The 25,276-nt window shown below is 38.7% G+C and overlaps 2 protein-coding genes across 5 annotated transcripts in view; one reads left to right on the forward strand and one right to left on the reverse strand.

Moving 5' to 3' along the window:
- LOC140334320 (oncostatin-M-specific receptor subunit beta-like) overlaps positions 1 to 21,177 on the forward strand; it is a 41,413-nt gene extending 20,236 nt beyond the window's left edge. For all 3 annotated transcript variants that reach the window (XM_072416620.1, XM_072416621.1, XM_072416622.1), the window contains 13 exons: positions 2,029 to 2,158; positions 4,030 to 4,175; positions 6,926 to 7,056; positions 7,454 to 7,622; positions 8,345 to 8,421; positions 8,860 to 9,082; positions 10,188 to 10,370; positions 10,749 to 10,850; positions 12,126 to 12,305; positions 14,549 to 14,710; positions 15,273 to 15,366; positions 16,993 to 17,065; positions 19,065 to 21,177. In XM_072416620.1, the coding sequence (XP_072272721.1) occupies positions 2,029 to 2,158; positions 4,030 to 4,175; positions 6,926 to 7,056; positions 7,454 to 7,622; positions 8,345 to 8,421; positions 8,860 to 9,082; positions 10,188 to 10,370; positions 10,749 to 10,850; positions 12,126 to 12,305; positions 14,549 to 14,710; positions 15,273 to 15,366; positions 16,993 to 17,065; positions 19,065 to 19,577 (2,183 nt within the window). In that variant the 3' untranslated portion in view covers positions 19,578 to 21,177. The remainder of the gene's footprint in view (positions 1 to 2,028; positions 2,159 to 4,029; positions 4,176 to 6,925; positions 7,057 to 7,453; positions 7,623 to 8,344; positions 8,422 to 8,859; positions 9,083 to 10,187; positions 10,371 to 10,748; positions 10,851 to 12,125; positions 12,306 to 14,548; positions 14,711 to 15,272; positions 15,367 to 16,992; positions 17,066 to 19,064) is intronic.
- Positions 21,178 to 22,071: 894 nt separating this feature from the next.
- The window catches only part of RICTOR (RPTOR independent companion of MTOR complex 2), an 86,019-nt gene continuing 82,814 nt past the window's right edge, over positions 22,072 to 25,276 (reverse strand). For both annotated transcript variants that reach the window (XM_072416618.1, XM_072416617.1), the window contains one exon: positions 22,072 to 23,698. In XM_072416618.1, coding sequence (XP_072272719.1) covers positions 23,624 to 23,698 — 75 coding nt within the window. In that variant the 3' untranslated portion in view covers positions 22,072 to 23,623. The remainder of the gene's footprint in view (positions 23,699 to 25,276) is intronic.

Raw genomic sequence — 25,276 nt, forward strand, 5'->3', positions numbered from 1 at the left:
TTAACATGTGCAATGAACTTGAAAAATGGTGAATATTCTTTTATGTCCTTGAAACGTGTTAAGTAGACATGGACCATACACAGAACTGGATTATTATGTGTTTTGTCTTTGGCAATGTGTAATGTAATGTGTGTTGGCTTTGTACTAATATTTATATACAGATCACAGCAGTACTAACAGCTTGTAGGGAATTCAGACTGTTAGGTGGATGATTAGAATAAAGTATTTATAATTATGTTAACAGCAAAGCACTCTAGGTAGCTGGATTGCTAAAAGAATACCTTGTGGGAATGTGACCCAACAGAAGCAATAGCATATGGTTTTCTGTTAATCAGTTATAGTTTTTTCTGGAAATACGTTGGTTTAATAGCATATGTTATTCTCAATTCTTCAACCAGCTGGTGTTGTGATAATTTTCATTTAAAATACACACTAGCTGTCAATTTCAATGTGTATGAGTCAAATTTTGTTTGCCAGCCAGTATAATTGAATGCATTAGGAACCACCTACATCCGAGGTCCCCAACCCACTAATGGGCCACAGCTGTCTGACAGGTGGGCCGGGGCTCTGGCCGGTGAACCCCTAGTGGGGTCAGGAGAAGGACTGAACGCAGGCTCATGGTGGTGGGTGGGTTGTGTCTTTGGACACAACCCTCCCGCTCCTCCATCGCAGATCTGAGCCTGTGATGGGAGAGTAGGCGGGTTATGGACCCATGACTTCATTCTAGGGGAAAGTTTCTTCCCCTTCGAGTGACACAGCTCCCCACGCATGTGCAGTCCGGAGTCTGTGAGATTAGTGGTCCGAAACCTCCAAAAAGTTGAGGAACCACTGACCTACATGACAAATGACTCTTTGTAGCACAATTTTTTATACGTTTGCCAATCCAAATTTGCACAAAACAATAAAAAAATGATTTTATTGAACCAACCTCAATGCAATTACTTTTATATAAATTTACTGCATCGGGTCACTGACCTGGAACCTGTATGCACATTAGAATTTCTGATTCAACTTTGGTCTTCTAATCTACATGCTTGGTCCAGGTTAGTAAAGTAAAAAACAATAGTGATGAAGTCAGAGTCAGCCAGGGAATTAAAATTATTTTTTTTTAATATTATTATTATTAATAATAATAATAATAACATTTTTTAAAAGGATTTATATAGCACCAACATAATATGCAGCGCTGCACATTAAATAGGGGTTGCAAATGACAGACAGATGCAGACAGTGACACAGGAGGAGGGGAGATCCCTTGCCAGAAGAGCTTACAATCTAAGAGTGTTAAAAGAAATTAGCAGTGGTAGCCATGAATCATGTATATGATTCTTTCAAAGCAGAACTATATTTCTGCAAATGAAATTTGCAATCAGGCAGGATTTATATTGTAGAAGGCACAGGTGATTTCCATTCTGTAATAAAACATACTTACCTGCCTGATGGCTATATAAAAATACTGAACAGAACTGTGCATGTTTTAGGAGTTACGTGAATGTATTTAATATTGCAATCAGGCAGGTGAGGTTATTGAAGAGGGGATATCACCTGCACTTCTGTAATAAAGGACCTGCCCAATCACAATTTTTTAAATCTTGGCAAACAAATTCTTGAAATGAATATTTCCTGCACAAGAATTTGTTATCTGTATGTAACCCAGAAAGCTCTTTGTGATCCATACAACACAGCCAGGTTACAACAGTGACAGCAGGACTTTACCTATAACACATTGCTGGTTGCACAGTGAATAAGCCATAGCAGTGAGGAGTCTGTTTGCTGTGAAGCAGCAGATCATCAGTGACGCTAAGTGTTGCTTCTGAGGATCGCTGATATTTATAAAAGATTACATATAAATAAAGATTGAAGTCCATACATGAGCTGCTTTTATTATACATTAAATTTTGTTTTAATGATAACATATCAAAATAATTTTTATGTCTACCTGGAATTAATTTATTGGACATTTATGTGTATAGCAGAATTTGCATTGTGCAGTCTGACCTCCATATGCTTTTCTTATCATTCTTACAGGACCACCTAGTGAGCCAAAGGATTTTTCGTGTGAAACCAATGATTTACAGAAGTTACATTGCACCTGGAGGGCTGGACCCATTTATAACTTCTATGGGCATCTTGCAGAAAAATATTCATTGAAAGAATGGTAAATTTTGGAGAATAGCAACAATAATTTGTATGGAATTGTGCTTAGCCTGAGTTATGTGCTACCTCTGCAGTAACCCAAGCCGTCATTCTGTGGGTAGCCCATAGCTTGTCAACTCTTTTCACTTTTTTTCAGAATGTATTATATGGCGAGTACAATATAGAGCTGAACTCCAAGCAAACTGCTAATAATATCATTTAAATACATATATGGATGTTGTCTTACCTGTCCTGAGATTTACACAACCCAACCACATAGTACAGTCAGACTGGTGAGCTAGGTCATCTTCCTGCTCCTAGCCTATACAGGACACCTGATTGGCCCCATGTATTTCCTTCCTTTCCCTATATCCATCCTGCAGTTTGCAGGTTTTGTCTCTGGACCTAGGGTATGAGAAGAGAGGATTAAGTAGAGTACTAGGGAAGGGTAATGGACATTAGGATAATGGTCAAAAAATACAGAAAGTTATAGGGAGAACAAGAGGCACAGGTTCTATTTATTGAGGCATTTTAAGTCAACCTGGATATGCCCAAGGGTGCCTGGGTCTTTTTAGACCCTAAAAACATCCCTAGGCAAAATCAAGTCTAAGTCAGGACCCTTATGTTAGCTGCATTAAAAATAATTTAAATATATAAAATTCATATCCGCCAGGAGTTTTAGGTTTTAAGCAAGCTGCTTCTATTTCTACTTCTATTTTGCCCACCCCCATTCACTTCAATATTCTTTACTTCTTCTTCTACTCATTATCCATTATTTGATGGAAGTTGTTTCAGCAGTGGGGAAGTAGCATGAGAGTTTCTTCCAACATTTCTCTTTGTACTTCAGGCGGAAATGTTATGAGTACTGCTTGTCAGTTACATGATGATAGCAATCTGTCCGAAATGTGCTGCTTACACTATAGTTTTAGTGCCAAGCCAAAGAATGAGGCCCTGGAGTCGTAAAATAATATACCCTGGTTTTGGTTCAAGAAGAACTTGCCCCTGCTTAATAAGTGCCCCTGCTTAATAAGCATTCTATTGAATTGGGTGATGAAAAATCTATATTTTTTTCAAATTATTCTACAATTGTAAAGAATTATTTCTCATACAAAAGTTGAATTGTAACTGTTTATTCAACAGCCAAAATTGAAATATTGTTACAGGATCATACATGAAAAGATGGCAGATCCTAACAGTAAAGAACACCCAGGAGGGCTTGGTAAAAGTTCCAAGGGCACATGGATGTATGGGTCTAGCAGTACCTCTGCCTAAAGTTTTAACCTTTGATGACCCCTTCTTATTCATCTGGTTTTGGCCACCAGATGACTTCTTCTATTTTTGGCCACAGCCATGGCAAGGGGCAGGATCTTTGTGCAGCTGAAATGCCCTGAATGGCTGACCTAGGGGCAGCAAGGAGCACACAGGAAGAACATTTGAATCATGGTAGAAGTAGGGATTGATTTTCCATTTTCACTAATCCTCCCCTCCATGATTCAAGAGTGTAAATCAGACCATGCTTGGTTGTAGCAGTGCTATGAATAGTACTGGTTGCCTAAATAATTTGAAGAGGAGTTTCAAAGCGTTTCCTCTGAGGCTGAGTCATTCGCATGTTAAGTTAGAAAACAAAAGTCTGGAATGTGAAATGAATTTTCCACAATGACTTCCGATGCTTATATCTTGGGATCTAGTAATTATTGTGACACACGGTTTTGGTGACCTTTGCTCATTACTATTGTTATTGTATGTGTTGAATTGTCATAGTTTAAGACACTCGACAGAAGGATAATATACACAACAAGATATAATCCAATTAAATAATTCATACTTGTCTTTACAAACATTTCCTAGACTCCTGACTCATTCTATTTTATTGTTTGTTGTTTCCTAATGAAGGCTTTCTGGAAGGTCTGATAATTGTTTTCGAGAGACCTGTACTTGGTCCATTGTAAGGAACCAGCAAATCTATAATTTTACACTGAATGTTAAAAATCGAATGGGAGAGAAAAGTATACAGTCCATCGTGGATCTAGCAAAGACAGGTATGTTGGTTAAAAAAAAACAACTCATCCATAGATGGCCATTGATCACTTTCTGGATGCTTTAAAGTAGCCGTTCTTAACCAGGGTTCCTCCAGAGGTTTCTAGGGGTTGCTACAACTGCTGATTGACCCCATATTTAAAGATGTCTGGGGCCAAAACAACTTCGTAGAGCCAGCTTCTTGACTCCAATTATGTTTTCTTCCAGCCACCACTGTGGAGGAGCATTCTTTCAACTGGCAACTAATTTAGAAGGCTTTGTCCTCACTGATCACCAATAAATTGATTTTAGCAGGGGCTACCCAAGATCTGAACATCAATACAAGGATTCCTTAAGGGTCAAAAGGGTTGAGAAAGGCTGCTTTACAAGTAATGGGTGATTTTAAATCACTCATTTGTATTTGCTAAAAAAATTCATTGTACATTCATATTTATGTAGAAGGCATCTCTACTCATTGTGCTCCTAGATGGGGATATTTGGAGAACGTCATGGGTTTACTCCAGTGTTTCTCAGCCAGGGTTCCTCCAGAGGTTGATAGGGGTTCTTTGATTAATTAGCAATTTGTTTCATTCAGGTCCTTTCATATGACACCAATGATGTTTTTTGGCAATATGTAGAGGTGATATTCTTCCTGGTTGCCAGCAATGTAAGAGGAGTTTTTCCTCATGACCATTATGTTAAAATACTGTGAGCTTTGGATATAGTAATTGTTAAAGGGGTTCCTTGAAAATCTTAATGTTTTTGCTAGGGTTCTCCCATGTTAAAAAGGTAAAGAAAGAATGGTCTACTCTATGTGACAGTGGTGGGCGATCCCACCTGCCCCAGCACCAACTATCTCTTAGCAAACCTGTTTTTAGAAGGGTCTCTCACTGCTATTTACCCAGTTTTTATGCTTTTATCCCGTTTTCAATCATTTGCAATTTACTGACCAGAACAAGTAAGCAGGTAAAGTAAGAAAAAAGTCTCAGTTTGCTAATTTGTTCAGAACAAATGAAGAGAGGCAAGAGAGTGCAGATCAAGGCCAGGTATATAGAATTTTAGAAGGGGTGGTTATCAGTTGTGGCTTCCATATTATTCTGGTTTCTTTTAAACATCTCCATATAGAGAATATATTTAGACTTCCACTTTAGCCACACAAATACATTTAAATGCTTATTCCAGAAGGGTCATTTCCTTTCCCTTTCTGCAATATTGCCCTGCCTGGTCCAACATTTTCAAAAATGGAGCTTCAGTTCTGCTTTAAGGAATTGCAACTGAAAGGACGCAAATTCAAAATTCCCAAAGACACACTCCTAAATTTTATGGAAAGATGGAGATGGGAGTAGCCCAACAGGAAGCAACTCTATAATATTAAAGCCAATGGTTTGGCAATGGGATGCCCAGCGATATCCTATAGGTGTAGTTGTAAGGTGTACCTAAGGTTGTGTACACACGCTCAATTACTGTCGCTGGAATCAATCTTTCATGATCATTTCCAGTGACAAAGGAATGACAGATGGACGGATAAGAGCTGTACACACACTTCCGTTCTGTTTTATGGAGAGCGGAGGGGGGAAAATGAGCGAGCGGCACCCTGATAGTTTCTTCTTCCTGCAGTCCTATTGCAGTCATTTATCATCAGTCATTGAATGAGGTTGGGCAACCTCTGCACACGTCAGTTCTTATCTTATCTTAAGAATTATCTGACGTGTGCCTAAATCTTTGGCCATATAGTGTATTCTATCATTGTTGGCCTCACCTTCTGAAAATGCTGTATGTCTGGCTACATTCTCATCCTGAGGCTCTAACCTTGAACAAAAATGGAGAGCTAGATCCTTATACTAATTCTGGTTAATTAGAAAGCAGTGAAGCCAGATAATTACAACAACCAAGAAACTAGAATATTCAGATGAAAGTTTACAGTGGCACATATTTTGTTCCTATGTCAGGTTTTCTTTACAATACAAAGAATAGAAGCTGGTTACTGAAAGTTGTCTGCCAGTCCATAGGACTTTTCCTGGTTGTGGTAACAGATAATTCAATCAGAAAACTGAATCATTCTTGTGTGGAATTGACCAGAAAAACAGGCATCTATGGAACATTTTTTGCTCTGTGGTTTGTGGTGGAGCAGATGAAATTTTTCTCATTGTTACAAAAAGTGCTGATACATAATACATCAGAAACATAATATTTGGTGATCTTGTTGTGTATTTTATATGTACCACTGGTAAATGACAGCTGGATTCTGGCTGACTGCTCCCAGCAATTAACATATTTTTCTGTCCAGAACATTTAGTTAATTGGCCCGATAAAATGTACAAACTAAACAGTACTAGGTAGGTAGATAGGTTCAAGGCAAATGGCCTAGTATTTGTTACTCAAACACCATTTAATATCATTCTAAAGTAGCAATGCAAATGGAGACTTTTTGATGGTCAATATTTCTATATGCATAGACCCCCCCCCTACCCACTCACAATTGGCAATGCCCAGGCTTGTTGATAGATTGCTCAGGTCATATATACCCTCTGCAGGGCGGATGATGCCAGGGGAATGCCAGTTCTCCTCTAACAGTATATTAGAACAGGGAGTATTGGGGCAATACTGGAGTGATAAATTCTAAAGTAGAGGTTTGCTCCCTGGTCATGTTTTTTTTAATGAAGATTGTACTATATATATATGTGTGGGTTGCACAGCATTACAACAGCAAGTGGGAACACCATAGAATATTTTCAAATTATAACTTGTTTCTTTCCATTTTAACTTTTACCAGTGCGCCCCATGGCTCCAACTAATCTTGTGGCAAGATCTGTGGGTGTGACAGAGGCCGCGCTAATAATGACTTTGAAGGCCGACTTCACATCCCTCGTACTACGTTGTCAGACTGATCTACAAGAGAACATAGTAAGTGGATAAAAAATAAATCACAGCTGTGCAATTCTTCCAATCTTATATAAATTTTTATATGTGTACATATGTATGTATGTATGTATGTATGTGTGTGTACATATTTATGGAGGACAACAGCACCTCATGCACACACACTCCACATACTTACATTTAGACACATGCTAAAATACATATATTTGCCTAGAGAGGGGTTTAAATGTGTCATAATTTCTTCTTCTGCTGATCCCTTGTGCATTATCTCTACCCTAAATAATACTTAAGGATTTCAGTGGAGATAGGAACTTCATGTTGGGTCCCTGACAGACAGAAGTAATAAGTCTGTACTTACCCACAAAATAGTTGTATTGGTGTTAAAAATCACTAATGTTTGATTCATTTTTCTCCTTCACAGGTGAATGTGACAATGAAAGGGAAAACCCAACAGGAGACATACAATATCCACCTCACCCAACTGAAGCCGTTTACTAACTATAACCTGAGAGTCCGCTGCATGTCGGAGTCATCCCTAGCAGGGTGGAGCAACTGGAGTAACACTCTGACCATCCAAACACAAGAAGCCGGTATGTCAACAAAATTTGAGAATTGGACAGAAATGTATCATGATTTTTTAAAATATGAACTTATTTAGAAAAAAAACTATTTTTTTAAAGGGCTGACTTGCCTTTGAGTTGCTTCAAGCTGCTTCTTGATATATTTGGGAATTAAGCCATAAGATGAGGACTGCCATGATAATATTTTAAAAAAGAAACATCTTTTTGTAAATGTATCAGGGATAGACATAGGGGTTGCAAAGTGTGCCACTACACGATGGCCTCAAGACTCTTCTCGGCTAACAGGGGCCACCCTCAGGGTTCCTAGGTCAATTCTGACACTGAAATGCAAAATTAAATAAAATGGGACCAGTCATGTCCTTAAGAAGGGACAGGCTATGTCTTCTGTGCAATAAAAGAAACAGACCTGTCTCTATAATGTACTCATGGTTGGGTTTAAATAATGCAAGAGCAATGTGCTAGGCACAGTAGCCCATGGAAGTGCAGTAGAAATGGTTTTCCATTGGTCTCCCCTTTCTTAATATGTAAAATCTGACTGGTGGTGGTGACTCATGGAACTCTAAATGTTGTCCTAGCACACTCTTTCGGAGGTCAGAAGACATATGAACTTAGTAGCCAACATCCATGACTTTTAGGCATAACAATAGGAACAGTGTCACAATATGACTTCCACTGATAACATTTGCACTTGCTTCCTTTTAAGAGTTCCCTCATTGATTTAATTTTTATAGCACCGTCGGGTCCACTTGATGTCTGGAGAGAAATTCAACATAATGAAAATGGGCAAACTGTCACGCTTTACTGGAAAGTAAGTTCCATACGACATCATTCACTAAAAATACATTTGGGTTTGGGTCGAAGGTAACAAATAAAGCAATGAGATCTCTGAATCTGTGTTCCCACCTCCACCCACCTGCTGCATTCACTAGCATTATCCCATTTCACTCAATGCCATAGCAAAAAAGCACAACATTAGCATAAAAATGAAAGATTATAAACCTCAGGCAAACACATATTGAAGGAAGAGAAGAAGGTCCTTGGTAGACGTCTCATTCTCATATTATTTAATAAGAGTATCTTACTTGTAGAGTATGCAGCAGAAGTAATGCAACTGCAGGATGGGAAATGGGAACTTTATCTTGAAGACCTCATCATAATGTTTCAAGTGTTGATTCAGCCCACTAGTATTGATTTGTTTGCAGTCAATATGAAGTAATTAAGTTTTGTAACTTGTTTGTGTTTTTAGCATCCTTCAGATTTTAGTGCCAATGGAAAGATTTCCCACTACAATATCAAATGGTGGGCATTAGATGACAATACCATCACCAACAAAACTAGAGTGCCTGGTCAGACGACTAGCTACTGTATGAGCTTCGGAAGACAACCTCATCTCATCAGCATTACTGCACAGAATGGAGCTGGGGAGTCTCCGGCTGCTGAGATAAAAGTCCCCGGAACCAGCATGAGTGGTAAATCATCATTACTTAGATCTGCCTTTCTAAACCTTAATTACCACAGAAAAAACAAATTTTGAGGTCAATTAAATTGTTGGCCAGTGCAAAGAATACCCCCTACAATGGCGGCTAGAAGACTATCTTTAAAAACACCTTTACTTACTTTTTTAGCTGGCTCTACCAAGTGGCTTTGGTCCCAGAACTATGCAGACATCATGAAATGGGAGGTCAATCAGTCACGGTTTGAGGAACCCCTAGAAACCTCTTGAGGAACCCTGGGGTTTTTACAGACTCTTGGTTGGGAATAGTTGACTTAGAGAATGTAAAGTTTACTATTTAATGCTTTACTGTTTTGTTTTTTTGAATAAAATTGCCTATTTGTGAAACACTACATAAATCACTATAGAAAGTGCCAGATAATAATGGCGCCCACTACACAAGAGAACAAATTGAAGTTGTGTGTATAATTGGGGATAACACAACAGCTTAAATTGAATGTAACTCTTGAAGTTAGGTGACCTGAATTAAAGTGTCATTGCATTGTTTTTTTAATGTTTTTCTACTTTCCTTTCATACCTAAGGTTTTTTTTATCTTTACTATGGAACCATGAAGGCCATCAAAAAAACGTTTTTACACATAGGACCTGATTTATTATTGCTGTCCATGACTGGAGAAGATAGACTATCGTGGTACAACCTGGATGATCGAGCAAACCTGGAATTGATCTAGTCCAGGATTGAAAACATTTGCCAAATAATAGGAAAGGATTTTGAAGAAATCCAATCCAAATTTGCTGGATGACCCAGGTTCTCCCATGATAGTCTACTCTCCAGTTCTGGAGCTTTGCCCATATTGTCCAAATTGTACAGAGAAGGTGAATCCTTCTTATGGTTTGTCCATCAGCATTTTAATACTGGATTGATTGAACATTTTTAATAAGATTTCTCTTATGATATTTACAATCAGATTGTTACCGCCATTTGTAGGTGGTTCACATTGTACAGTGCAAATGTTGTATTTTGTACATTTTATAACTACCTCTATCCAGAGTCTAGTCTGTTATCTTCTACTTTTATTTGCTGTCATTGTATATTGAATATCCTTGTGCTCTGTTTGTAGGTAATATACAGGTGAAAACAGAACGGATACATAGCAGAGATGGAGGGATCAATGTAAGGTGGAGACCAGTCCCCGCTGTGCATGGATATGTAGTAGAATGGTGCAACTCCCCCAGATCATCAGATTGTGATCTGCAATGGAAAAAGTACAATCTCAGCACTCATGGAGATGTAATCTATTCTGGTAAGGATTTAAAAAATATTCACAGCATTAAAACTCAAGTGAAGTCACAGAATCAAATAGTGAGATAGACACAATGTACTAAAAATCCTCATCATAATCATAACTCCATATTCCTGTTACATCATTTGTGTCTAAATATGATTGTGCAGTTCAATTAGTGTTAAACATAATGCGCGCACATACGCCTCCCCCATTTCTGCAATACAAGCCCATTAAAGTAATTTGTAATGAGGGGAGTGGTTGTTACTCAGCTCTGTCAGCACAAAGCACTATAGTGTGAGAGTAGGGAGCAGAATGTTCACTAAGAAAGAGATTTTTAGGAGTGTGTCTGACAAAGAGGTATTTGTACAGCTTTATTGCTTTCTTTTCTTTTCCCAGATTCCTTTCAGAGTGGTGTTAGATACAATTTTCAGGTTTATGGATCTAAAGAAGATGGTGAACACTTACTGGCAAAACTGACCGGGTATACTGAGGAATTGGGTAAGCAAAAGCTATCAGGCATTATCAAAAAGACACCAAAAACAAAGTCTAACAGACTTCAATTCTAATAAAGTAATTTAATTAAAGTGATGTCATGATGCCAGAACCCGTCCACTCTCTCAACCCGGGTCTGAGCCTGTCCAGAGACACAACCCACCTACCGCCCTGATCCTGCCATCCATACAGGAGACTTGGTCCATGGCTCTGACCTGTGCTCCCCCCCCCCCCCAAGTGGGGTCCTTCACCTGACCCAACTGAGGGGACCCACCAGCCAGAGCTGGTCTTACTGACCACTGGTTGGCGACTGCTGATCTAACATACAGCATATAAAATGTATGAAAATGGGCTGATGCTGAGTTCCTATATCTCCATCATTAAGATTTTGTGACTGGGGTTTACCTTTACAATCTTCCACAGAAACCTAAAATTAAAAAAAAAAAAGGGAAAGTAAGATTACCTTGTAATATCCACAGCAGGTGGGTGGAGCTGGGAACACATATGAACAGATCCCTCCATCAACAGGTGCCCACACACCAATATACAGCTTCCTGTGTATTTCAGGTGCCCTGAAACCCTTTAAAAGAGCAATAAAGGTGCAGTTCTCCTGTTCTCTGCTTCTATTGGTCCTTTAAAGTGATAAGCAGCCTCAATGTCCAATAGGGAGTTTCAAGTTGTAGGATGAGGCGGACCAGAATTCAGCGTTCCAACCAATGGTTAGTGTTTGCATATAAGAGTTCTCCAAGCTTTAGTTCCCTTGGGACATTTAGGAATCTGTGTGAAGGTATGTCTATATATTTTAATGGTTGGGGATGAGAAAAGGAGGTGCCATTTTGGCCAAATCTATTGACCCTGCCTCCTTAGAGGGCTCATTTCTTGCAATGTTCCCTTTTGCTCCAAATCTGCACAAATGATGGCCAACCATAACCTACTGCCATAGTTATCCACCAAGAGCACAATAGGACCTACGCTGTCTATACTGTTCAGATGATTCAGGCTTTCATTCTTCAAAATCACTATCGCTCTACAGGACTGAATCTGATTGGTAGATCTAGGGGAATATAGTGAGCTTTTAGGAAGAGAAAATGTTATTAGAGGAAAAGCTACCATAAATCAGTGCTTACAGACAATTGGCAGACAAGTTTATTGGGGTTAAATAAAAGCTGTAGGGTAGATGAAGCATGTCCTTGGGAATTTTAAGCACTTCGTATTTTGCAAACCAAACATTGTATATGGCATGTTTTATATGTAGAATAAGTATAATACATTTTGTTTCAGCATCTTCAAAGAAGCCAAAAGTAGTACCTACGAAGATCGATGCCAACTCATTGGCTTTGGATTGGTCTCCCTATCCAATGGATGAGACTCAAGAAGGATTTGTAACGGGCTATGTCATCTATGTGAAAACGTCCGGAAGGAACTGTGACATAGATGCATCTGATGGTCAAGTGACTTTGGGTAATTTTCCAATACCAGAGAGTGAATTGCAGTAATGTACACTAAAAAAAAAAAAAAAAAAAAAAAAAAAAAGCAAAAATATGTAAAATGTAAAGGAGATAGCAACCTCATTTGGTGTAGTTACCCATCAGAACTACATTTTCCATTTAAAATATATATCTGTGTCAACTGTTGGTTGCAAAACTCATGAACTTGTGTGTCAAACATACATTTATGAGTTTTTTAAGTTATATATTGTATATGGTGTATATCTAAAGGCGACAGCAGTGTTTCTCAACCTTTTTACCATGAGGGAACCTTTGAAATCCTTTCAAGTCTTCAATGAACCCCTCCAATAGTTACTATATATACAGCACATCAGTGTGGTGGTCAATGGGGCGAATGCCACCCCTAAATATATCAAAAAAATCATTGACGTCAGTTGAACTGACCTGAGAGTCACAAATTGTTCATTGCTCAAGGAACCTCTTGAGGAACCCGGGCCGAGAAACACTGATCTACTGTATTATTTTTTGGTATTTGATAGTGTAGAAGGGTGAAAACTTTTGCAACTTATCAAAAGAACCCCAAAGTCTCCAATGTAGAGACAGAAAACCAAATACAATAAACTAATAACTAGGCTGCCACCACCCAAGCTTGTAGGAATCCACCCTTCTGACACCCCTGGCCAATAGACTCTGCACCCATGCAGACCAGCACCCAGGCTTTTACAGACCACACTTTTGGTCTCACTAGCACCCACAGGTTAGCTAAGGAAGGCAATATCACTTATTGACGAAATGCAAACAAGTATTTTAGATTTGTACAATTACAGCAATCAAAAGATAACTCATTTATTATTTACTGGACGGGTACTGCCAAGTCTGGAACTCTTTTGCAGTAAACAAGTAGGACACATAAACAGTGTTTCTACTGCTCCTTGAAAATACATAGGTCGTATCCCCAACAGAAATTGGATCCTTTAGAATATGATCTGCGGATCTCCACCAATCTCTGTTTGACCTGCAGATCTCCACTTTATACCACTGAGATTAAAGTGAAGTTAAAACCCACCAAGTTATCTAATTGGGTGATCAAAAGATTCAAACATTCATAACCATGCCAAGTGATAATTATGAATTTAAAATTGTTAGCAAGGCACTTATCTGTTTTTCTGCTATGTGTAAAGAACAAACATCCCTAACTACTTCCTAACCAGCTAGTAGTTAGGGATGATTGAACTTGCCTTATTCCGTTCACTGGAAGTTTTCCCAAATTACCCCACTGTTTGGTTGATTCGTAGCTCTAAAATAACACTCTAATGCTATTAAAATCAAAGGCAGAGGCAAACCCCACCAACACTACACACAGCTATCATTGTCATCTCACCAGATTAACTTACATTACAGCATGGCTCGCCCTTCAAAATATTGAAACCAGACCCTTCAATAGGTTTGGGACCTTGCAGGATAGGAAATAGGGGCAGTGATCATGTGTACCCCCTCCTATCCATGACCATGATCCATTCTTGGTCCTCAAGAATCTGGCTCTCCCAAAAAGGAAGGAGGCAAAAAGCATCCAGCCCCCTTTTGACAAAAAACAGACCCCCACATGACCCCAATGCTGGTAAGGATCATGGTTGGGTAGAAAGGCTTCTTTCCTACAATTTGACTCCTGTGTTGTGGGGGTCTGCAGCTTGGGAGCCTGTTTGATATAAAAAAGGGACCCCCAGATATCCACCTCCTCACCCTGGGGAGAAACACACCACATATATATTTTTTTAATCTTAGTGAATGACAGGTATAGCATACATCTCTGTGCTAAATTCAATCACAGAACACCGGGGATACTCAGCTTTCTTTGTTTTGAGTTTAATGACCAAACCTAGGATCAATTTTGACAAAAGAACCAAAGCCAAACTCCAATATTACTAGTAGTATGTATGTAAAAAGAGTAAATCTTCTATATTCCACAACTGAGTTCGGAGTTCAACATCCAACATCTTTGTGAAACCTCTCATGGTGTGATTGCCCCCTGAAGGTACATATTAAAGACATTTGGCCTTCCTTCAATACTGATATATCAGTGTATATATCCAAGTAACTCCAGACAAACCTGTGCTCCGATGATCAAACAGTTTTCAAAAATATGACCAAGAGTTTCACCAATCTGGATCATGACAATGAATTCTGAAGATGTAAATAAAATTAAAAGACAGTTCAAAGCCTTACTTACAATCTCCTGTCTTTCAATGCCTCTTACAGATGGCTTAGTTGTATGCAAATTTTATATTAAAGACCCAAAAATAATGAACGCAACCATCCGTCAACTACAACCAAATATGGAATATCAAGTGGCTGTTGTGGCTGTAACAGGTGGAGGTGAAACTGTCAAAGAATTTATCAAAGCTTCCACTCAATCTGACGGTAAGTAGTTTCAAGTCATAAATACAGGAGGGTAATATTATTACTATTAATAATAAACAGTATTAATATAGCACCAACATAATATGCAGCGCTGTACATTAAATAGGGGTAGGGTAAATGACAGATACAAATAATGACAGGAGGAGGAGAGGACCCTGCCCAGAAGAGCTTACAATCTAAGAGACTATTATATTTTGATAACTGTATGTGGTACATATATGTATTGATTTAGTTTAATAACTTCTACAACGACAAGTTATTATTCACGCTTCCCCGGATGAATTTGGCCTACCCAAAAGCCGCTTTCTAAGGGGAGACATCGGTAGGTAGTCAGATGTGCAGTTACTGTCCAACAACAGACCATCCATGTTCATTCAGCATTCAAGTAATTTAGAGACAACCCCAGTGCCAGCCACTTAGGGCAACCAATGGCAAGTAGCCACTTAATCAGTAGAAGAAGATTAGTGGGTGTTGGTTAGTACACATGAACATTAGGACCATTAGTCACACTGGGCAATAGCCAAGCCAACTCTTACCCAAGTAACTCTTTTCTTTTCTCTAGCGACAGCAATGATCATGTCCATCCTCCTACCTGGTATTATAGTGTCATTGCTGGCAATCACATTACTCATTGGAGGATGCTGGAAGAGAGCATGGTAAGTACTTATCTGGTTTATAATATACACGCCATACAGCTGCCTTGCTTTATGTTTTTAACATAGGGGAACCCTTTAAATCATTTTCAGGTCTTCAGGGAACCCCTTCTATAGTTACTATATCCTCAGCTCACAGTATTTTAGTGTGGTGGTCAGTGGGGGGAATTCCTCTTATATTGCTGGACAATGAGTAAAGTGTCATCCTTACATGTAGCGAAAAGTATGGAGGGGAGGGGGGGACTATAGGTGCAGGACCCTCTCTGAAAATACTGCCTAGATACTATCCTGACTCCGCAGCTTCAATCATTTTAACAAGTGTGCAGAGCAAAATATAGTCACTTATTTCAGAGTATAAAGTCCTCAGGCTTAAATACTATAGACTGCTCAGGGCATATTTGAAAAGACATGTGCATTGACATGCATGGTGGTGAGTTCATATGCCTGCTGCATTAGGGAAGCTCATTTAAAAAAGTACTAGTTCCTGAAGCTCCTGCACATTAATATCCCACCAATCATAGCCATAACCAATAGTAATGTGTGAAAATTGGCCAAAGTTTACCCTGATAAAAGGAGGATTTTATCTGCATCATGCAGCTTCGGCAGATATCAAAGAGTGTATTCTTTATCTATGTAACTGATTTTATATGCCTTCCACCCCTCTGTATTCAAGAGGTGTCTGGCAGTGAAAACTAAAAAAAAAATCTTATTAATAGGTAAGTCACATATAATTCCTCATCATGGCAAAACTAAAATTGGAATTTAAAGCATATTTCATCCCCAAAACTATATTGCTTCTTACCATTCCTTAGATGTGGTGGCTGTATTAGTTTGATTTTTTTATCTTTATTCTGTTTTTTCTCTGGTGATCCTGTGAATAACACATGTTCTCTACTCTACTTTACCCATGGAGGGACCCATAGTGGCACCAAGGCTGTTCAAGAGGGAAGGGGAAATTATGGTTTAGGGAAAAGTATTTGCAAGGAATGCTTTCAGTTTATTTAACAGAAAGTCATGCCATTCCAGCACATTCAATGGGTATTTTGAAAAAGAAAACAAGTGCAGCTACCACACTGGATTGTCTGTGATATTCAGTTAAAATTCCAAACGCATCTAGCAATATTCTGATCCAAGTGCTCTATTTTTAAATTAGACTCCTGTCTTTCGTCTGCTTGGCTTCTGATGAAGCCATGCAGGCGAAACGCGTCAAGAGAGTTTAAGGAAAAGGGGATGTGGTACATCAATTTTTAATACTCCAAGATTTAATAAAAAATAGCTTATTCCCCTGGTCAATTCCTCTGAAATTCACGGGTGGTGAATTTGATGGTAGTATTTTTCTACAGGTCTCCTAATAAAACAATGACTCGTTCTACCACCTAGTGGACAATCATGAAAAGTGCACAGCTGTCACAAAAAGAAATAAATAGGAAACAAACAAAATTTAATGAGAGAATTGAAAAGGGAATAATTTATAAATAGAGCCCCAACGATAAGGCTCCTCTTGGAGGGTCAGGAAAGTATGTTTCAAAAACATTTGCTCCAGGGGAAATTTGTTTTGTCTTTGTTGGACAGAAGTAGTTTTTTTTTATAAACTTTATCAGCTTTATCTATGACTTTTTTTTTTGCCAGGTTGAAGGAAACCTGTTATCCCAATATTCCTCAACCTGACAAGAGCAAAGTCCTCTCCTTCAGTTCATCAAAGGTAAGTTGTATGCACAATGTGACCATAACATTTTTTTTAAGGCCACACCCATAGGCGGAGAAGAGGACCAATCAGATTTCAATTTTCTGTAATCAGTGATTTTGCAGAACCAAGGGGAAGCAGAAAGTTGACACAGAACAACAATTGCAAAAGTATTTGTAAATTGGGGTGGGGGTCATTTAAAAAGTAGAAGCATGGATTTACTTCTGGGACATTAACTCACTAATATAACTAAATAACACTAATATAAGTATATTGATGTCCCTAACATTATTTTAAGGACTTTTAACTTTTACTGGAATTAGGAATGAGATACTATATTGTACTAATTTCCCATGGTGAGGGGGCAAATACTTGGGGGATCCAATACACACCACCACAGGACATTTAACTCTTCTTAGGAATAGTTAAGAGGTATTATATTCTCTTGTGCTAATTTCCCATAATGAGGGGGAAGATTCCTGGGGAATTCCAATCCACAATAGGACCTTAATTTTACCTCTTCCTAGGAAAAGTTAGGAGATACTATATTCTCCGGTACTAATTTCCCAAGACAACAGATACTTGGGGATTCCAGATCCCATATGCACTTCCCCCACAACAAATTGGAAGAATGAGGTCCTGTCCCCAAATATGGCCCCTCCACTGCTGGGAAAAATGCAGGTACCCGATATGGCCAGGAGGGGGCTACACACTCACTGCCCTTTCCAATTCCAGCTAGGCAGGTGCCAAGGGGCCTGGTATGGGCAGCAGAGGTGGCCCATATCCATGCTACTCCCCCTTTCCCAATTTATGTCTAGTTAGGTTTCATGCCTGGATGTCTGTTTATAATAGTGAGGTAGATTCCACATAATTTTTACAATAAACACAAGAATAAATACATAACATCTACACTTTTAAGACATGGCAACCATTTGATTTATTTGTGTATTAACCTGTACAATGTTTCCTTGATCTGCAACCAGTAACTATCCCTATACCATAAAATAGGATTTTTGAGTTGAACATACAATATAGTAAAAATCCTCTCAATAGTATATACAATATAATACTATATTATTGAAAGTGTCACATTTAAAGGAATGTTACTGATTTGCTTGGACAAAAACCTATTGCTGATGGAAGTATTGAGCTGCTATATCCTGATGTAAATCAACTTCCCTAGAGCCTTTAAAAATGTGGTTTTCCATCCATACTTTACCTTTGTGTTAAGATAAAACAATTTTTGGGACAAGTCACCTGACCCAGCAAGAATTTTGGTGGCAGTAACATATTCAGGAACTTTGCAAATAACTTTACTTCAGTGACCTTTTTTCTCAAAGTCGCAGTGGTAGAAGTCAAAATCCCACCATGCACATGAAACTAAAAAAACGCTAACCAATTGAACAATCCCTTCACATAACATACCCAAAGGTACTTGTGGCCTAATAAATAAAAGAAGTCTGGTTTACGATCACTCACAGGATGAAGTGGTCTTACCATGGTTAAGAACGTTGAAAAGTATAAAAAGGTTCAATGAAATGACTGTATTTTTACTGTTAAAGAAAATAACTGTATGGTAGATAACCATACAGGAAAAGCCATCTTTTTGTACCCACCAACTATAGGAGCAGTTGCTAACCGGTGGTCCATGAGAATATTTTGGTGGTTGGCAGGTCTGGACAGTGCACCCTCCAGCAGGGTCAGGAGAAGGACCACACCAGGGGGGCACAGCGGCCAGAGCTGCGGACCATATCTCCGGTATGGACACAACCTGTCCACTCTCCCATGGCGGGCTCAGACCTGCAATGGGAGAGTGGGCAGGTTCTGGCATCATGACATCACTATGGGGGAAGTTCCTTCCCCTTTGAGTGACACACCCTGGTCCCCAAGCAATAACAGTCCAGATTTTGTGCATTTAGTGGTCCGTAGGTCCGAAAAGTTTGGTGACTACTGAACTATAGTACAGCTGCAAATGATAAATCCAGCAAAGTTTTCAGAGGCCATTTTTGTTTTACAGGGACCAGCATGCATAGCAGACATTAGCAGTGCTTCTCAGGAGGTGGAACATGTTTACTTCCAGGACAAAAAGGATGCTGGCCATGACCTGAAAGATACCAGTGACCAAAATACACTAGTGATGTATTCTACCATCCAAAGACCCAGTAATACTACCAGCACAGATACCTCTGGTGATTCGTACTTTACTGATAGCAGTACACATGAAATTCCTCTTAACCAAACAACGGATGAGCTTCTATACAAACCACAATCACCCACCTACTTGGAGTTCTTCAATGATAACTACACAGGGACTTCAGATGATTCATATGAGGAGAACCCTGGATACAGACCACAGATGGGTTCCACACCACTTTATACATCTTATTGTAAGGACCCAAGTGGAAGCCATTCACTGGATAAAGAATCAACATCAGGACATCATTTAAGGGTAACAAGTCTTTATGCCAGTGATAACGAGCCAGCAAGTCCAACGTCTGTAAACTCAACTTCATTCATTTTTAAAGCCTGATAAAAAAATCCTGCAAATATTGTTGGACAAAGAAATTCATTGCAATAAGGCAAATACTTCATTGGCATTAAGGAAAATACTTCCGTCAGGTATTCTTCAAGCACTGCTAGAAGGAATGTAAAAATTTTAAGGAAAGAGAAACAGAAATGATGTGCTCTATGGGGGTTTTATTGGAGAGTAATCTGACACAAAGTGCTGTGAGATATTGTAACTACCTATTTGTGCTCTCAGGTAATTGTACTGCCTACTAAGTAAACCAATCAATAGAATTAATAGTATTTTATTAACACTACCCCCATCCTTGTACATTAGGTCATCAATAGAGGCCTGCAGTTAGGGCAAAGACCTTTAACTCCTCTGTCTGATATATAACAGAGCCCATTTTGGGCACTGAGGTACCTTCATTGGATAGGGCGGGTAACATAGTTCTGTATATTGTGTAAAAAAAAAAACACCTCCATATTAGTAACATTGTGGTTTGAGTTCATATGGAAACATCCCCTCATATTACATGGATTAGTTCTTTACTACCTGCTCCTTCCTTTTTTCCTTTCTTTTAATGGTTTTCACTGGGAAGAGTGGCAGCAGTTGGTGGGGTTTTGTGCTCAGGTTTGAAGAATTAGGTCCCTAGTATGAGTGAAACTCATTTCAGGTGGGAACACAGGGTTGGGTTTCTGGCAAGCAGAAGTAATAGGAAGCATTTTCCAGTGCCTCCTTTACAGAGGACTTTCATTTGCAATAGGTAACTGACTTAGTTCTACTGAAAACTGAAAAACACTACTACATTCACACAGGGAGCAGCAAAGCAAAATAGACTGTCAATTGCAGAAGAGTTTGTGTGTTCAGGCCTTCACTGTGTACAGGGATGAGAAAAGGGGGCACTCTGCAAATAACCACATATTCACAGAAATAAAACAAAAGCTCTGTGTAGTTCAGATCACATTATAAGGCACTACATTTTAAACAATATACCAACTGCTGCTGAGGAGTTCTTGAGTCTCATGATCCAATGTAAGGTGAATGAGCTCTGTATCCCTTTCTATTTGAAACTCTCTCTATGGAAATGGTGTGCACCTCTCTGACTGATACCCCCAAATTCCAGGGGCATGCCTATGACAGTCAGCCAGGCTTCTGAAACTATGGGTATCATTGACAGAAACAGGCAGATGGACAGAAACCAAAAGAGCTAGGATTCTACTTTAAAGAAAACCCACAATGAGGGGAATATGAAGGCTGCTATTCTAACCTCTAATACAAATTTCTTGCTCTTTGGATTTTTATGCAAAAGTAATGTGAATTCAAAGTTCTGGATCTGCATACTTGTTCTGGCTTAATGACTGAAAATACTGAAGCCATTGGATGAACATGAACTAAGATTTCCAAAAGAGGGGAATAGGAATGGCAGCTTGTATTTCTGCAGAATATAGATTTGATAAAAAGCACAGTTTTCTTGTTGAATCCCAGACAAAAAACTGAGACTTACTCACTGTTGCTATAAAATTTTCCAAATATTCATACATTTGTAGCAGTTTATTTTTGTACCTAAATGATATTAAATAATGTTATATTTTAGCATTAAATGACTATGATTTACCAACAATATGTGAAAAGGAATCTTATTTTGAATTCTTTTTTTTTTCCTCAGGCCATATGATAAAGATTCATATGCAGGGATGGTTTTAGAGAAAATGGAGCTCTGCATAAATTTGAAGTAGGGCTCCAAAATGAACAGAATCCAGGTGCAGGTGGGTCCAGGGCAGTGTTCTCAACTGGCCAGTGGCACCCAGCAATTTTCAGTAGCCACCTGTTTTTGGGTGGTTACTCAAAAGTTAAATCACAAGCACTGGGCATTTGGGGTATAATACAAAGACGATAGAAACATGAGATATACTAAGGGGGCATTCGAAAGGTGAAAAAAGAATAGGAGGTTGCTTAGAAAGTTAAAAAACAATAAAGGGGTTACTGGACACTTATGGCACAAACAGCTGGGAACATGTGTTGTCCTCCCCACTTTTTGACCACCCAGCTACAGCTTCATCCCACTCACAGTGCTTGACCCTGAATTTTTTTTAAAACTGCTCTATTTTGCTTTAGTAATTATTTGCCACAATGGGTTACAAGTATGATGCTTCCCTGAAAACCTCCCAGGTTATTCACTTAATAGCAGTGCGTGCATATATTATATATATATTGAGTGCTATTTAGTGAATAACCTGGGGGAATTTCAGGATAGCATATAATATATATATATATATATATATATATATATATATATATATATATATAGAGCATGGAGTCCACAGTGCTCTGGCTTGCACTACAAATAGATTTGTGTTCAAATGCTTTTTTTTATTTTCTGTCACTTACAGATATGACAGAACACTTTCAATGGTACACTATAGCACACCCATACAAAACGAATCAGAGAAGTTAAGGTTTACATACATTTTAACTTAAACAACTATAGGAAAAAAGACAACATAACACCAAAAAGTTCATTTTAAATTATCATACAATTTAATTGCATTTTATACATTGTTTCACACATGGAAACAGAGTTTCAATATTACAGTGTGCGCCAACCTATTTTTTTTCTTCTGTATTTTCTGGTAAGCAAATCACATCCTTTGTGATGAGAAATTTACACTGTTCAGCACACACGTAATTCCTCATTTGCACAGATTCTAACAGTCCAGCTGGATGATATATACATACACTCAAAGCCATTCAACATCATAAAATGTGAGTTTACATACGCACAATGTAGTGACTTTGTCCATGCTAGTTATATACATATTTGCATATCTTCACTTTTTTTTTTGACTGGCAGAAAAGATCCAACGCTTTGCTCTGCAAATGGTCAGATAAACTCCATCAGCGAGAAAAAAAAAAGAAGTTGAAATTCAGAACTTGTTTCCATTCGATTTTAAGATAGATATGTATTAACAAAAAAAAAAAAGAAAAAAAAAAGAAAAAGGTGCATGTGTCAAAGCCATCAGCCCGTTTTGACCAATTACATCATATGAATATGTCTTGTGCAAAACAAAACAAAAAATAAGGGAAAAAAGCAAAACACTGGCATTAAATAAAGAGACGATAGACATTGTTTTGCGCTAGATCTTCCTCTGGTCTATCCAGAATACTTCTAGCAGTCATGCTGTGATAAATAAAATCTATCCAACTATTAAACAGATTGTCTTTTGTTTTCTTTGTCTTCTGGCGGAATGTGCAAAATGCCTGACGTCTTGTTTGTTTCCCGTGAGGCCCTACAACGTAGAGGTGAAATGTATCGAGGTGGCGGAGTCCTCCTATAGGTTTCTGAGCATGGGATATGGCCATAAGACACTTGCTATTCTCATCAAATAGAGAGGATATCAATTATCAGTCAGATTAAAGGGTACATAAGATATAACTTATCCATAAAAGTGTTTTGTTTTATATTTTGCAGGGAAGGGTTACAGAAATGCGATTAAAAAGATTAAGCATACTACTGTGAAGGCAGCAGGTAATCTTAGGTCATTGAGAGTCTCTTCCTTGCTTGGGTTATAAAACATACATCTCCATCCAAGTAGTGTTTTGAAGAAAAAAAAAGCGTCACAGGGTCTTCGTCCCTGAGGTGCCCCTAAAATCTTGGCAGGTGGATTAGAAGGGCCATGCAGGAAAATACCATTTTGTAACAAAGGGTCCTTGTACAAGGCATTATACTGCTCAAGGACAGACAACGAGTCTCTTCTGTGTCTGGCTATTTACATATTACGTATTTATAGGATCTGCGGTTGTATCAGTGCTTGGCTCTTGCATACAGTTATTTATGGTTGGAATAGCCATGTTTGCGTTAACAGAAAGGAAACTCCCTTGGTTGTAGGGTAAACAAAAAAAAATGATCACTGTTCAGGTTAAAAGAAAAATATATATATTTATACTGTATATATATATAGAGATAGATTCTTCATTCACGGTTTGAATGAGAGAAGGTGCTCCTGTGTCTGTGGGCCACTCAGTCAGGCAAATGTCCATTACATCCTGCTGATTGCAGATATCAGGGGTCATGAATCAGCATCAGTTGCAATTATTGGTTGTTTTGGTGGAACCGCTAAGAGAGCCTCTGCTTCTTCATGCATCTGGTAAAAGAAAAAAGTAAAAAAAAATTACTTCTGTAATGCTAGATTAGCAAATTGAGAAAGTAAAACATTAGAGGGGCGGTGCAGGCAAAAAAGCACCCGGCGCTAGTGGCACTCAATGCCTGTGATGCAAATCAAGCTGTGCTTGGCCAGCTATGCCTTCAACTCAAATGCATCTCAATAAGATATGGTGCATCTACAGAAACAGAACACAAAGCAGATCTCAAAACCATTGTGTGCATAATAAACCAATTAGATAAGTAGAAAGTGGGAAGGAGAGAGAGAGTGTGAGAGAGAAAAAGAGAAAGAGCGTGCGAGAGAGAGAGAGAGAGAGAAAGAAAGAGAGCGTGCGAGAGAGAGAGAGAGAGAGAGTGCGAGAGAGAGAGAGAAAGAAAGAGAGCGTGCGAGAGAGAGAGAAAGAAAGAGAGCGTGCGAGAGAGAAAGAAAGAGCGTGCGAGAGAGAAAGAAAGAGAGCGTGCGAGAGAGAAAGAAAGAGCGTGCGAGAGAGAAAGAAAGAGAGCGTGCGAGAGAGAGAGAGAGAGAAAGAGAGAGAGAGAGAGAGAAAGAGAGAGAGCGTGCGCAAGAGGAAGTTGCGAGGGGGAAAGGGAGATTTTTACAGTTTGTGGCATGAGTGGGAACTTCCATAAATAACACTAGTACAGGGAAAAGCTGCCAGATGTACTAAAGGCTAATGCAGACACCTAATGACTTGTGGTCATTTTACTTTAACTTGGGTTTAGTTACATTTTAAAATGGCAAAATAATGCAATCTGCTAAAGTAATTTGTAAGTGGATCCCTGAGATTCCATTGCATTGCCGCAATATTAAGGAGCAAAGAACTGCCTCCTGGTAAGCATGAATTAGGGTCCACACTTTGCAGAGGTGAATGAATATATAAATAAGTATGATAGGTATGAAGTTTCCACGATGCAGGGTCATAAAAGTGAAATGTGGACATAACATAAAAAAAAAGGAAAATGAGTAAACATTTGGAAGGAGAAAAAGGAAACAGACAAAGCAGAAGTGCAGCTAAATCAAATTCTCATCTGACCACCATTTCATCTAAAATGCAAAGTTCTAGAAGACACGTATCCAGCGGCTGAAACTACAATACATCATTCCCTTAGAAGAAAGTGCAAACGCATGTTTCAGCCTGTCCTGGAAACATGCCGATAAGCTACCCACAACACAGGAATAGGACATGCCTTTCCCAATACCATGGGATTCACATGAAAATAATGCCCAGATTGACTCCAATGACATTCACTTTCAGCTTTTAGAGGTTTTATAACACTATTGTCATCAGGCAGATGAAAACTGGGCTGTGTAGGTACTGATGCTTTTTAGAAAACTACTGGAGATAAACTCCAGGCAGACATAAAAGAAACAAATGAAGGCAGATTAAAATTTATTATAGAATTAATAAAATCCAATATACAGCAGTACACCGACCTTCAGTCTTTGGCTACTCTTTCCCTATCCAATCAGCATGCTAGGGGTGGTAAGAGGACAATGCTGTATATATTCTACAGGGACTGTTCAATCCCAAGACAAAACTGAACCTGTCCTTGAGCAGTA

This window comes from Pyxicephalus adspersus, chromosome 6 (genome assembly GCF_032062135.1).
Source record: "Pyxicephalus adspersus chromosome 6, UCB_Pads_2.0, whole genome shotgun sequence".
Classification (NCBI taxonomy): Eukaryota; Metazoa; Chordata; class Amphibia; order Anura; family Pyxicephalidae; genus Pyxicephalus; species Pyxicephalus adspersus.